The following is a 15668-nucleotide window of genomic DNA, read 5'->3' on the forward strand; positions in this document are numbered from 1 at the left end:
ACTGCTAACCCAAAGCCCAGTCCTGGGCAGACAGACTTTCTAATCTCAAAAAGCCACCACTTGGCTGCAAGTAACAAAGTACCCACTGTAGTAGGAACTATTTTTGCTCTTGTTTTCTACCCTGCTAATCTGGAATTACAGATGTGTCACTCCCCCAGTGATCCCGAGGCTCCACGGGGGCCTGACTCTGTGGTCTTCCTTGTTTGCCTTCCCAGCACCCATAGCAAGACACTGAATTAATATTTGCTGAACAGGGTTCTAGATGCTTTTAAAAAGGAAAAAGCTTCCAAACTTTTGTCATTATCTACAGGGTTATAAAAGTGTAGCAAAACAGAAAATACCAGAACTAGTGGAATAAAGTTTCTTGGATGCAATTTCTCTTCAGGTGGGTTTGTGATTAGAATGTATCTCTGATTATGGGTAATAGTTTGAAGCAGCACGGAAGCCAGTGTTTGTGTAGTTATTTCACTTGCTCCTCGCAATGACTCTGCAGACACGACTTTAACTTCCAATGCAAAAGAAGTGTGATTTCTAAAGAGTATGTGTCTTTTCTAAGATGACAGCGCTAGCAACAAGAGCTGACATCACTGACAGATAATCACTCAACGCATAACACACTGAGAAATTCTGAATTAACAACAGGTTTGAATAACAGTAATTATGACTTGATTGACAAAGAATCACGTGTTTTGAAGGCATATAGGCTTGCATTTAAACTTAACTCTTCCATTTGCCACTTGCAAAATAAGAATATTCATCAAACTGTTTTTCCTCTAAAGGACTTATTGTATGGAATAAGCCTAAACCACAATCACTGGGAGATGATGTGTTAGCTTTTACTGCCTATCTCCCTTAGTTCTAGAATCCATATTCAGTCAACTATACCATTACTGCCTGTGTAAAACCCGTAAGCCTGGAATTTGGTGGATTACAAAGTAAAACTGAGGGACTGTGCGAAAGTGGCAAGACTCAGTTCCAGGACTTCCTGCTGACCTTTGCTGAGAAAGTTGTCCAAGGTAGACATCTGGAGTGGGTCCATGTCACCCAGAAACCAAAGGAAGCCACTCCGCTTAATCCTAACAAACCAAGAGAACTATTTCATCCTCGTCAAAGATCAGAGTGATGCCTATCTTCTTCCTCCACAGCCTGGCTGGGGCTGAACGCAGGTGTCGGATAACGCACCGGGTCAGCTCCTCCCGCCCTGGGCCCTGGGCACCTAGAGGGGCTGAGGCACCAAGGTTCGGAGCAACTCACCCCGGAGACTCCGCTGATAGTGCCCCAGAATCTCCTCCAGGGAAGAGGTCCCTGGGGACTTCGCCATGCAGACACTGTGGGCCCAGAGATGCGAGTTACGTGAGGGTATCGTCCAGTGTTCTCCCTTCCAAGAACAACAGGCCTAGCAACCGGCTAACGCCAGCCAGCTTCCTGCCGCTGCTGTCACTGGGGAGCGTGGAACCCCGGACGGAGCTCGTGGGGGATCTTCCCACTCTCGGGCCCTCGTAGTGCACTTCGGGAACTTTAGTTCTACTACTTCAGGCTCCACGAGCCTCGACAATGCCAAGAACTTTCCAGCGACACTACAATTCCCAGAGAGCACCGCGCTGCAGGCGCTGGCTTGGGCGGTTTGGTAACTAGAGCCGGTTGCCAGGAGACGGGGTTGAGGGCTCCTCCCTTTTCCTCTAACCCCGCCCGGTGTAGGCCCACCTTGAACCCATCCTTCAGCTGTCTGGGCCACACCACTGACAGAAAGGACTCACTGAAGGCCTGGGCGCTTCCCGCTTTACTGAATGTGCAACTGATCTCTAGGGGCTTCTCTGGACCGTGCTTCACTTCCGACATTTATCCAAATTCTCCAATGCTTAAGAAAAGCAAACGTCCACTCTCCTCGACTGCCTAGATGGTGAAGGCAGTCGACACTACAACTCCTAGCATGCCGGGCAAGCCGACCCCCTCCTGCCGTTGGCGCACTGCCCGCCGGGAACTGTAGTCCCGCTTGGCTGCGGTCTCCCTCCTCCCGCGGCAGCCGGGGTCCTCTCCATTGTTCCCGCTGGTCTTTGGGGACACGCCTGCGCAGTGGGCAGCAGGAAAGGCGTGCGGGGGAGACCCTCCGCACAACCCCCTTTCATTGTCTGGGTCCAGCGCCTGCGCACTACGAGATCGTTGGGCCCGGGCTGGAGGAGGGGACCAGGCCCCGGCACCTCGCCCTTTGCCGAGGCGCCTGCGCAGTCAGCCGCCGCTCTTTGCCGTTACCGCTATGTGTGGGGCGTGTGTGGAATAACGTTATTGCCCAGCGGCGCTGAGGGGCCGGCATCTCGACCGCGGCGGCCACGGCGTGGAGGGGAGGACGGCGTGTGAGAGACTCCCGGGACGCGGCGCGCCCCGCCTCCCCCGTCCTGTCCCTCTCTTCACGGTGAGGGGTAAGTGATGCGCTCGGCTGCCTCGGCATCTAGACGACGCGGCCGCCTCTGCTTTCCCACATCCTTCTGGGATTGGCGCCGGAGTGGTGTGTGGGGGAGATTCGGGGCGCGCCCCCTTCCCCGGGCGCGGCTGGGTTGTGGGGTGGGGTGTGCAGGGGCACCTCGGGCCTGGCTGCCGAGGGAGAGCCTTCCCGGAAGCCCCGCGCGGCGGCGGCATCCCACCCCCCATCGCCCCCGACCCCGGGGTTCGGAGGGGCCGCTGCTCCCTGCCCCCACCCGCGATCACGTCCCCCGTCGCTCCTCTAGGCCCCCCAGTCCCTCCCGTCCTGCAGCCGACACCCCGGCTTTCCCTCGGCCCTGATCTCCGCCTCCCCGAAGTGGATGGAATCCTGGTCGCCTCCCTCCCTGCTTTGTGCAGCCCTCCCCCCACCATGGCTGGAGCAGTTTGCAAAGGGTGCAGGCGGAGCATTGCGAGGACTGGCTGCAAGGCGCTGGGAAGGGATTTTTTTTTTTCCTTTTTTTTTTAAAATCCCTATGGGAGCAAGCAGCTCTCAGGGCCCGAGCCCTTTTGTTGTGTGGTTAGCTCGGGCGAGGGCCCCTTGGGCGCGCTGGGAGGGTGTCATGCACCCTGGCAGGCGGCTGCACCCGGCCGCGTAGGCTCTGTCCGGCTGGATTGTAAACCCGGGGAGGAGAGTGACTTCCTGTTGGCTTCATTGTCCTGAGATTCAAATGTAGCTTTTTTTGGTCCACGTCTCTTCCATTTTTTTTTTTTTTTTCTGCAAGGGGAAGATAAACGAGCAGCTGTCTTAACGCCAGGGCGGAAAGACAGAGGGATCTGTATCCCAGGTCACAGCATCTCTGCTTGGCGGTGGTTTGGGGTAGAGTTGATTTATTTTGCTGAAGGATGTGAGGGAGACATGAGCTATGCCTGCTGGAGTCCGAGCCCTGTCGAGCAATCAGTGTGCAGTTACTCGATGACGGCGAAGGATGGGCTCGAAGCAGCCTGGCGGCGAGGTGGCTGTGTATCAGGGAAATGAACCAGCAGATTTTTTTTTTTTCCTGTGGGTGGATATTGCACAGTCCCAAGGGAATGGATGAGGAGACATCTTTCTCTTTATATGTTTTGAGCAATCAGAACAAAACAAAAATAGGGCTGTTGCGTTCGCTTCTGAAGTTGTTTCCCGTTTTTAGCCGTTTCGTGAACATTGAGCCGTTCGGGAGCAATTGGGTGAAACAGATGGATGCATGTGATTGGAAATGCATCCTTTAAAATGATTTGCTTGTTGAGACTACGGTGCTTGTGACCGCTTGCCGGCGTTTCTGCTTAAAACCAGCGCCAAGACAGAATGAAGCAGAATGAGGGAGGAGGTGGAGGTGCAGAGGGAGTGACAGTTTAAATACAGTTTCTAGATCTTCACAGAGGCAGCCCTCAAAGCCAGAAATTCAGCTGTGAAATGATTTTGCATCTTCCGAGTTTTTTTTTTTTTAAAGTACAAACAGGACTGGTTTTGGTTCTTCCTAACTGTATAGAAACCAGGATTTTTGTGTTTTCAAAGAAGTGGCCTTGTGAGTTTAGTGAAGACACCTAAACTCATTGATTTGTGTGTCCTAGCAAATGAAGCCAAGATTTATTCTTTAGCTGGGATCTTTTCTGTGGGCCCGAGCCCACCACTGTGAGAACATATAAGGAAAGCTTCTGTACTTTTTGAGTTGTGTATCAGTGCGGATAAACGAGGCTCTCACTGTTGTGCTAGTCTAGCCCTTGTTTTTGTAGTGTAGAGGCCCTAATTCCACAGAAATGGAATTTTAGTTTTACAGAATAACTCACTGGTAAGGAAAGATGCCCTACCATTTCTTTTTATAGAGTACAAAACTGTTGGGAAGTCTTCCCTACTACTTACTAGTAATCGAATTTTAATATAACTTCTTGAAATTTAATAGTATTTCATAATTGTATGACTAACAATAAGCTGTAAAGTAATATTTTCACATACTAAAAAACCTATAAAGCTTTTCTGTAATTAATGCATTTTATTATTTTCAACTTACACACTACCTTTTGAGTCAGGTTTATGTTTTTAGTTGGGTTGACTATCAGATGCATTTTTTTTTGTTGACTTAATTTTCAATCCTTGAATTCTATAGAGCAGCTTAATATTTTCTTTAGATTGTATTTTACTTCAATTTCAATTTAAGAAGCATCTGTCAAAATGACACTATGAGGAATCATATTCAAACTTTATGTACATTTTGCTGGTAAATTTCATGGTGTTCTAAAATCATTTCATATGGAAATTAGTAATCTGCATGTTTCCTATCTTAATATTAGAATAGTGAACTTTATCTTGTAAACATACTATGTAAACATATATATATTAATGTACTTTTAAAAACCATGCTTCCTGATTTGTTTCATTTGCGTGGAGTATCAGTTTCATGTTCCTTTATATTTGCTGAAACAAGTTTTTTTGTTATTTTTATAAAAATCAGATAGTACTTGTACTAAATACTGAATAGGTAAGGTTTTGTCAACATGTTTTTTAACTCAACAAAATCTGTTTCTGGAAATGTTTTTTATTATTATGATAGATGTATAATGATTTTTTTCTTCTGTATCTTAAACATCTTGTGGTTAAATGGCGTGGTAACCTAGTAAATATCCAACTGAAACTGTGATATTTAATTACCAACTAAAATATCTGTGGTTTGGAGATTATTCTGTTGTAATCAAAGAGTAGTTACGTGCCATTTGGAAAATTATTGGCGAGCAGATAATATTGGCTGGAGTACGAAATGCTGATCTGCTTCAGGAGGGAATTTGTTTACTCTGAATAGGAAGAACTCTCCGAGCATCGTTACTCCACTACATTTTGTTAGTAACAAGATTTTTAATGATCAGCTACCTTTGCTGAAATGGGATTTGATTTACTAACTCAAAATATTTCATAGAGCATTCTGCAGGGAGAGCCTTCGAGAGGAGGAATGAGAAAACATCTGGTAGAGCGGATTTACTGTCCACGTTAGTTAAAATGGTTGTACAACAGTTTTTTTTCTTTCACTTTTTTTTAGCAAAAGTAAATAACACACTTGGTGTGTCACTGATAAGACCCATTTTTCTGTGAGAGGTAAAGGAGACCAACAGAAATGCAAGGTTAAAGAAAAGCTGGTGAAGATAACTGTCTCTGAACAAGGATTGCAAAAAGAAATCAAAGAAGTCCGTGAGTTCCTTGTTTAGATTTCACAAACCAATGAAGCATAGCATAGCACAAGTCATTAGTTAGATATATCAGTAATTAGTAAATGATCTAGAAGGTGTTGTCTTTTGGGATGTGATATTGAGCAAAGGAATAACACGTATCATAGGCTGAGTAAGTTCCAGGCACTGAGTTTGTATGTTTGCGTGTGTTTTATTTACCCAACAGTCTTGTATAGTGTTTTTCAAATTTAAAGTTGTTGCCTGTGTGTCAGATGTCACTAGGTGGTACAGCCTGTAACAGAATTTTTGTCACTTTGGATTACTCCAAAGTTTTTTTCATCAAAGGTGGATGGCAACATTAATCCCTTATTCTGTTTCATAAAGTTTTAGAGTTGAAGGCCACTGCATCGTACAACATGCCATTCAGTACTAATGTTTGTGAGATGCTCCTAAATTCTGCCTTTGTGTGAACACTCCCATAAATGTAAGAAATTTTATTTAACTGTCACAAAGTTTAATAGATCTTACTTGGATTGAACTGGCGTCTGCTTTACTATACACTGGTTGTAGTTCTGTCTTTAGCAGTAAGACACATGAAAGTTTTTCTTGTTAAGTCCTTGCTAGATTTTCACTCTTTGTCTTTAAAGGATTGTTTTGTTTATTCAAAATATGGAGAGGGAGGAATAAACATAGCGATCTTCCATGTGCTGGTTCACTCTCCAAATGGCTGCGGTGGAAGCTGGAGCCACCAGGAACTCTTTCCAAGTCTTTGGATGTGTGGTGATAGGGTTCCCAGGCCCTTGGCTGTCATCTGCTGCTTTCTTGTGCTTATTAGCAGGCAGCAACATTTGAATTGAAGCAGCTGGGACTCAAGCCAGAGCTCCCATTTGGGAGTATCCAAACAACAGATTCACCTGCTGTACCACACCAGCCCCATTGCCATCTTTGTAAATAATATTACAGCACCTATAACTTCATCATCAGTTTGATCAGTGCTGCTATTTCTGTTCTGATCTGGTTTCCATATTTAATTCTGTAGGTATGATAGGAATGCAGAGTATGAATGAGTGGGATCCCATATCAGCCTGGTTTGAGTCCCAGCTGTTTCACTTCCAATCCAGCTTCCTGTGAACATGCCTGGGAAAGCAACAGAAAATGACTTGGTGCCTGCTTTCACTTGGCCCAGTCCTGACTATTGTGTCCATTTGGGGAGCTAACCAGCAGAGTAAAGATGCTTTTTTCTGTGTCCTTGTCTCTCCTGCCACTTTGCCTTTCAAATAATAAATAAGTAAGCTCTTAGAAAAATAGCAACAGTAATGTCTTTATAAAACCTAACCAAAGAAAGGAGAGGAAAAGACCCTATGCCTGACAGAGACTCAAGTCTTTGGGCCATGCTCCTGTGCCTTCTCAGGCACATTAGCAGGGAGCTGACTTGGAAGCAGAGCAGGAACAACTCTTCTGGCACTCCCATGCAGAAAGCTGGGATTACAAGTGAAAGCTTAACTAGACAAGTCACAATGCTGGCTCCTGTACTTCTGCTTTTCTAATGTTAAAATGAGAATGGCCTTTCTTTGTGAAAAGGTGGTTGTTAGTAGTTGGTAAATTTTCTTTGATATTGTTAGGTTTTGATTTCATCTTAGTAAGCCAATAAAAAGTTAATAACCTTATATTGGTTCTGGATCTTTGGAAAGTTTATCTAGAAGCCACTGCTGTAGTCAATATGAAGCAGTATTTCTCTATTTTGCTAGATTTCACCCACTTACATTGACCCCTTCTTAGATTGTCACCTTCAGTACAGCCATAGTTAACGCATGTTGATATTACCTTGACTCATGATGGTGTCAACTACAGGACTGAGCAGCTTCCATTCCTGGATGTTTGACATCTACAGATTGAATAAGCCAGACCAGTTATGTCTTCATCCTGGCCATGTTCTGAGTATAGCCAAGGACAAAACCATGCAGGTTTATAAATAGAATAAATGTTGCATAAATAAAATGCTGGGGGAGGGGAAATTGATGCAAAGAGAATTAAAAATTCTTTAAATTTTTTTGCTTTATTGAAGAAGAAAACCATTATATTCTCTGGTAGTAAAGGAAAGGGGTGGTATAGTCTAATGAGAGATCTGGTAATTATATGATTATATGATAGAAAGTTAAGATACTTGCTAGGAAAAAAATAAGGATGTGGAGGTATAGTGAGTGATGGAAGTGTATTTCAATGGTGCAGAAATTTCTTTTTTTAAATTGAGTAAGTGAAGGATGCTTTTACTATTGTAGCTTATCTGATTTACAACTTCCAATTCAACAAGTAACTTTCTAATATTTCTTATGTATGCTCCCAATGAGTTTCTTTCAATTGAAACAAATAAAAACGATTTTAACCCACCTTCTTTTTTAGACATGAAAGATGATATCTTTTTACAGTATCCTGCATATTAAGGGTTACTATTTTAGAATGGTTAGGACATTTGTCTATGAAGGTGACATTTAGTTGAAAATTGCATTATGTTGAGAAGCAAGCATTGCAGATATCTGGGTGGAGAGTATTCTACTCAGGGGAAGTGACTCCTAGACTGACTGGATTGAATGAATCTAGAAAACAAAAAGGCCACTGTGGATGGTGATGAGTGAGCAAAAGTAAGAGTAGGAGAAAATGAGTTGGGGGTAGAAATTGTATTGATTTTATGTAAGCGCTGTGAGAGTTAATGGGAAGACTTTAGAGCAGCAGAGTGACAAAAGAATTAGATTGTATTTTGAAAGGAAGCCTCTGGGCTAGTTTGTGGAAGACAGACTTCAAAGGAGCAGGAGGGGAGCTAAGTAGTGATTGATTTAGACCAAGAGATGTTAATGGCTCAGGAACCCTGGAGATAATGGTGAAGGATGCCAGTTTTGTGTCTAAAAGGTCAAGAGTTTGGGATTGGTGAAGTTCCACATCCAGGTGGACATCTAAGTAGGCAGATGCACATGTAAATCAAGATGTCAGAGGAGAATTTGGAATGAAGAAAACCCAATTTCCAGTATCACCAGAAGATTGGAGGAGAGGGTAAGTAGGAAAGAAAGTAACTGGACTGAGAAGAGGTCCAAGGTTTGGGAACTGGTTGTCTCCAGCTCTCAGTTTGACAAGAAAAGGAACTCTCAAAGAAGATTGAGAGGAAGTGGCCAGGACAGTAATAAGGAGGCTGGAGGAACGTGGTGTTCTAGGACGGAAGGACAGGAGTTACTGTAGAGAGGAAATAAGAAGTCACCTGTGTCACTTTTTGTCATATAAATACTTGTTATACCAGATAATATTCTTGTTCCTTGTAAAAGGTCTCTGGAAAAAAAAAACAGCTTCATTAGATCTCTCTTCATTTTGGTTTAATTAATAAGTATGTTAAATTAATCTCCTCTGGAAACTACATCAAAGCCCAGGACTAAGTTTTAGTTATAAGTAGTCCAGTGCTATTTCACAGAGGAAGAGTAGGCATGACTGCTGCTGCTACTGAGATTTGAAGAAAAGGGGCAATGCTGTTCAGAAAGAACATATTGCCAAAAATTGCCTTATAGTCACTAGTTGTGCAATATTGAGTACATTGCTTAATATTAGAAACTCAAGAATCTCCTTCCATTGCTGTTTTAAGCGTGACACCAACTCCATTGTGTTAGATTAAAGACATATCCTATGGCTAGGATGACAAAGAAAAGTATTCCTCATTATAACTTTACAGCTGTGATTGCCTCTTGATGGACAGTTTTACACATCATTCCTCAATTTTGGGGGATTGAGAAAAAAGCTAGGAGGAACAGAACAGTAGGCTTCGAAGTAGTGCTTTTCCGTAATCCTAAACTCATCCTTTTATTCTAGACAGAGTACCTACATAAAAATATAGCAGAAATTAAAAAAAGAAGCAAGAAGGAGACCTTTGATTTTTCTCTAAGGCAGGGAGGAGAGTTTCATTTCCTTCCTTTCTTTCTTCCTTCCTTTTTTAAAAGATGCATTCACTTTTTATTTGAAAGGCACATTTACAGAGAGAAGGAAGGAAAGAGAAAAATCTAATATTCTATGTACTGATTCCCCTCTCCTTTCTGGCCACAAAGGCTGGATCTGGGCTGGTCTGAAGCCAGGAGCCAGAACCTGCTTTCTGATCTCCTACATGGGTGCACGAGCCCAAGGATCCAGTGCTTTCCTGGGCTTTAAGCTGGAGAATTGGGTCGAAAGTGGAGCAGTCAGAGCATGAACCTATGCCCATATGGAATGCAAGTGCTGCAGGCGGAGCATTAGCTTGCTATTCTGTCATGTAGGCCTCAAGCTTTCCTGTTTAAACTGACTTTTATGTTTTCCTCAAAAGGAGTTATACTGGATAAAATTCATTGCAAGATTGGTCCCATTATATGGATTAGTAAAAATACAGATTCAAAGTTTAGGGATTGTTCAGTAGTTCTGAACTTAAGGCAGCCGACCACAAACCAGCTTAAGGAAATCAGAGGATCAGAGGAATAGCCTGTTTGATGTTACAAAGTAGGAAATATTTACTTTGGTGAAAAACAATGTTGCAAAGAGAAGACTTTTCTGTGGCAAGCTTTTTAATGTAATAGGACCATAACTTCAAATATTTACATTGTGAGCCAACTGTTGCCTTGGTTGCTCAATACATACTTAAAATTGATACCTAATGCATTTCAATTTAAATGAGACTTAGTGGTTTTTTTTTTTTAACTATTTTGTTTTTACCGAAAGCCAGAGTTACACAGAGCGAGAGGGAAAAAGTGTGTGAGAGAGAGAGAGATTTTGCATCTGCTATTTCATTCCCCACATGGCCCTAACAGCCAGAACTGGACCAGTATGAAGATGGGAACTAGGAGGTTCTTCTGGTTCTCCCACATGGGTAGCTAGGCCAGAGGCTTTCCCATGCCATAATCAGAGAGCTGGATCAGAAGTAGAGCAGGTGGGACATGAATCCACACGCCACATGGGCTGCAAGCACCAAAGGAGGAGGATTAGCCTGCCATAGCACCAGCCCTGCTACTTTGATTTTTTAAATAGTTTTCCTCTTTTACAATGTTAGCTCTTATATAGTGCAGAGAATTGAGGAAATACTATCAAGTCCATGAGAATACACTGTTAGAATCCCATTAATTAGTGACACTGTTGCATCTTACAGTCTGTAATTTAGTGACATTATTAACATCATGATGCTTAACTTTCTGATCTTAATTTTTATTGGTATGAAGACTCCATGTTACCAGTTTACTTACATTATAGTTTATGCAAATTAAGGTGTTTCTAAAATTGTAAGCAATGCTGCAGTGGCTGTGTCTGAGTATTTCTGTGCAAATCATTGGGCTTATTTATTATTATTATTTTTTGACTCAAAGAACTTAGATGTGTCAGATACAGATACAAATGAAGAATTCTAAAGGCTTTTAAAAAGGTTTAAATGAAATTACCTCTCGCTCCCCCAGGTGTATACCAATATATATTTCTACTACTATTGTGCAAAATGAGGTGTTTCAATAGCCCTTGAACAATCAGGGATTATATGTCTTTTAATAAATGTTTTGCCAACTTAATGATAATAGGAAAACCTTACTTAAGTTTTATCCAGGGCCCAGTGTGGTGGCCTAGCAGCTAAAGTCCTCGCCTTGAATGCGCCAGGATCCCATATGGGTGCTGGCTCTAATCCCAGCAGTCCCACTTCCCATCCAGTTCCCTGCCTGTTGCCTGGGAAAGCAGTTAAGGACAGCCCAAAGCCTTGCGACCCTGCATCCACATGGGAAACCTGGAACAAGTTCCTGGCTCCTGGCTTCAGATTGACTCAGCTGTGGTCATTGTGTTCACGTGGGAAGTTAATCTTTGGGTGAAAGATCTTCTTCTCTGTCTCTGCTCCTCTCTGTATACTGACTTTACAATAAAAATAAATAAATCTTAAAAAAAAATACATGGTATAAAGCCCAACATGATAGCCTAGCAGCTGAAGTTCTTGCCTTGCATGTGTTGGGACCCCATACGAACACAGGTTCATATTCCAGCTGCTCTACTTCCCTTCCAGTTCCCTGCTTGTGGCCTGGGACAGGCAGTGGGAAATGGTCCAAGCCTTGGGACCCTGCACCTGCGTGGGAGACTCAGAAGAAGCTCTTGGCTCCTGGCTTTGGAACAGCTCAACTCCTGCCTTTGTGGTCACTGAAGAGTGGAACATTGAGTGGAAGATCTTTCTCTCTGTGTCTCCTCTCTATAAATCTAACATTCTGATAAAAAAATTTTAATCTTAAAGAAAAAATATGCTACATTTTTTTTTATGTTTAACACCGCCCAAAGAAACCACTTTTCTGTTAAAAGATACAGAAAAGATGTAGGGGGTACAATTGGATGCCAGTTCATGTTCTGGCTGATCCACTTCTGATCCAGCTTCCTGTTTGTGAGCTGGGAAAGCAGTGGAAATGCCTCAAGCTCTTGGATCTAACACACATTGGTGGCCCAGAAAAAGCTCCTGGCTCCTGGCTTTGGATTGGCTCAACTCCGATTGTTGTGACCATTTGGGGAGTGAACCAGTGGATGGTAGATCTTAGTCTCTCCTTCTCTGTAAATCTGCCTTTCAGATAAATATTCTCTAAAAAGGAAAATAACTTGATTTTATAACCATTGAACCATTCCATGCCCCTTCTCCCAGCTCGTGGCTGCTATCCTTCTTCTGTCTCCATCATTGTGACAGTTCTTAGTTACCTCATTTAGTTGGAATCATACAATATTTATTTTTTTGTGACTGGTTTATTTATGTTTGGTTGTGTTGCATCCATTCATCAAAATTCCCTTCCTTTTAAAGAATGAATTCAGCTCTACTGTGTATGTGTATATATATTCTACATTTTGGTTATGCACGTGGACACTGTATTGTTTACGGTTGTTAGTTACTCGCACCAGTAATCTTTTACTTATTTTAGCTACCTTTTGCCCTCAAAATAATAGGAACTCTTTCACAAATGAAATATTAAAAATGAAAACGTAAGTTATGCTTATGGGCTTCTTTTTTAAATAAAATCTCTGTGTTTCACCTCAGAAATAGTTACATTCTAAAATCTTTGCACTGAATTGTTATATACTGCATGATCCTCTGGTAGTAGCCACCCTAGGCATCTGTAATCTGTAAAAACTCATGTGAAAAACAGACTTATGGGTTGTGCAGCAGCTGAAATGATTATTTAAAATTTCTAGCCAAAGCAAGACTTGATTGCTTAATTTATCAAATTATGTAGAAGACATAATAATACTGCTTTAATAAACTTTATTCTGCATACTTATATGCTATAAGTGTGAAATATTTAAAACTGCTTTTAATGTAAATAGTCATGTGATATCTGTGTAGAGCTGGACTTACTAGAATAGCTGCTAACCATGTATGAATTAGTTTTTTCAGTTATTTATATTTCAGATTCTCAGTAGTTAACACATGGCTGTTGGCTAATGTATCAGACAATGTAGCTGCAGAGCATTTCTTTCAGCATAATTTTATTGCACAGTGCTAATGTATCAATAAACATTAAAATTTAACACTAAAGTAAGAAGAAAACCTGTATATACATATATATATATATATATATAATTAAGGCTAGTAATTAGTAAAATATTATACAAAAAAAGTATATTTGTGACGTGGACATAAAATATTCTTACTTACAAGTACTGAAACTTCTTAGTTACTTCATACTTGGATGTTTGCATTCAGTTGACATGTGTTAAACTGATGCTGTGAGAGATGGTTTATACCCATCTCACACACAGTTACTGTATTAACAGAACCATTCGTAAAGGCTGAGACAATGACATGCTAAAATTAAGTACAGAGAAATGGCAGAAATAGAAATTGTTGTCATAGAATGAGCTAAGGACAGTGAAGCAAAAATATTTGCCTGCAGAGTCTCACAGGCCCTTAACTTATGAACTCATGGTCGGGGGAAACACAGTGGAAAATGGCCCAGCTCCCTGTGTCCCTGCACACATGTGAGAAACCCGGATGAAGCTTTTGGCTTTGCCCTCACCCAACCTTGACTGTTGAACCATCTGAGAAATGAACCAACAGATGGAATCTCTCCCTCTCTGTAACTTTTCACATCAATCAATTCATGAATGTTTAAAGTTTTTTTTAAAAAAATTTTTACTGAATCATTGTTTTTCCTATTAGCTTTTCAACTCCAGGGTTGTCTTTTCAAAAATAAATAAGAGTCAGATATAGAATATGTGGCTTGATACTTTGAATGTTACCTCCACTCTTTGTGAGAAATTGTTTTTGGCATTAATAGTAGTTCAGGTTTATTGTAAATTGTGGTTTTTCTTGATATGTACTTGCTTTCGTTGCAACTTTTAAAAACAATTCACAACATCTGCAGCAGATGATAAAAGTAGCGTTTGGAGCACTTATTCCAAAATAATCATAAGTATTTGTAAGCAGACATTTCCCTTATATTGAATTTATTCACATGAGTACTCAATTCGTAGCTTGGTAGCTACCCAAAAAAAGCACAGCTGTGGAGGTATTTTGGGAGTAACTATACAAATGGGGTGGGGATTGAAAATAAATTGTTCCCAAGTGTATACTTCATTATCTGTCCCAGATCAAATGCAGTTTTGAATGTTTTAAGTACATGACATTTTCCTCAGAGAGACTTCCCTGAGCCATCCACCCTAAAAATGTAACCTCACGCTGTTTTCTTTTTCTTTGTTCTTCCTTTCTACTGTCACCAATACTGTTTTTTTTTTTTTAATTTTTCTTCATTTATCCAGCTATTTGTGTATTTTCGCTTCTTTGAGAACAGGGGCTCTTTCTGTCCTGATCCTAAACTGTCTGCAACATATGATGTCTAGTACCCATGAACAAAGACAAATGTATTAATTCATTTTGTAGTGTTCTGTGAAATAGAGCCCTCTGCTGTAATTGATATAAGCTGTTCATGTCAGTTTTCTAGAACTTACAGAATTACTGTAATTAGAAATAGTACATGTGTATAAAGTAGCAATTATGGATGCACACATACACACATGTAGGAATTTCAGGTTTTTGAAGCTGAGACTAGAACATTATTTCAGTTTAAATACTTTGAAATCCATTATGTAGTGTTTTCAAAAACACATATATTCTATGAACTTTTTAAAGACTCCCTCATCTGGCACATGATTAATGGTTACTAAATGCTATCTATTGTGAGTAAAAGAATACAGAAATTGTGTTTCTTTGCTTTCATAATACGATCTATATGGTATTGGGTCCTGAATTACTGCAATATTTAATCTACACCATATTTGGCTTCAGATATTTAGCTGAAATGCAAGCTTGACTATTTCTTTTTCACTTTCCAATATATATGACATCAGATAACATAGGGTTGTAGTTTCGAGGGTATTTTCTACTAGGACTGTGTAGGAGGAGACTTGTGAAATAGAAATCCTGAATCATTTAAAATATTTTCCATTTTCAGTACTTGGTATGATGGGTGAAATCAATAGGACAGTTTATGCAATGAGTTATTCATTCTAGTTTATAAGCTTTCTTACTGGTTCAAAGGATGATTTTAAAGGAGGAAATTTACAACTTTCTCCTTTGATGAAATTTTTCTTTTTTTATGTTAGGAAAATCATATCTATCCCCTTCTATTACTGGTTCAGGAAATAGAGCAAGTCCATGGACCAGTTCCATGGAGATCATTGTCATCATTTCATGCCTTACAGTACCAGGCAAAAGTAGTCACGTGGATGCAGAAGTAGATAATATTTTACTAAAGTGAGGACTGGTCAGGTGAGAGGAAAACCTTTCTTACCATCTACAGTGATAACCTTTTAAAATATGAGGCAAGCTCCTTCTCTTTCTGCAATAACAGGGGTTGTTGGATAAGAGGGTTATTCTCTGCAAAGCCATCTGGTTATGACTCAGCCAGTTGATTGCCAAAGCATAAGAATAGGTTGCCCTGAACATGTGTTAAAGTAACTGCATCCACTTGCTATCATTTATGTAATAGGTTTTTATTTCCCTCTCAAACATAATAATGTGAATCAATTACCTTTTCTATGAGTCATATGATATACTA

The 15668-nt window shown here is 41.1% G+C and overlaps 2 protein-coding genes across 12 annotated transcripts in view; one reads left to right on the forward strand and one right to left on the reverse strand.

The window, feature by feature from the left end:
* Window positions 1-1449, reverse strand: part of SDCCAG8 (SHH signaling and ciliogenesis regulator SDCCAG8) — a 214971-nt gene extending 213522 nt beyond the window's left edge. The window contains exon 1 of the mRNA XM_040967990.1: window positions 1255-1449. Coding sequence (XP_040823924.1) covers window positions 1255-1321 — 67 coding nt within the window. The 5' untranslated portion in view covers window positions 1322-1449. The remainder of the gene's footprint in view (window positions 1-1254) is intronic.
* A 219-nt stretch (window positions 1450-1668) lies between these two features.
* Window positions 1669-15668, forward strand: part of CEP170 (centrosomal protein 170) — a 111765-nt gene continuing 97765 nt past the window's right edge. For 2 of the 11 annotated variants that reach the window (XM_040967809.1, XM_040967810.1), the window contains exon 1: window positions 1676-2417. The gene's annotated coding sequence lies outside the window, so the exon portion shown is untranslated. Of the gene's footprint in view, window positions 2418-4254; window positions 5636-15668 lie in introns of those variants that run through there. The other 9 variants (XR_005882485.1, XM_040967811.1, XM_040967807.1 and 6 more) reach the window with 9 other exon arrangements.

Source organism: Ochotona curzoniae, unplaced genomic scaffold (genome assembly GCF_017591425.1).
Source record: "Ochotona curzoniae isolate NIBS_2020 unplaced genomic scaffold, NIBS_Ocur_1.0 scaffold_4683, whole genome shotgun sequence".
Classification (NCBI taxonomy): domain Eukaryota; kingdom Metazoa; phylum Chordata; class Mammalia; order Lagomorpha; family Ochotonidae; genus Ochotona; species Ochotona curzoniae.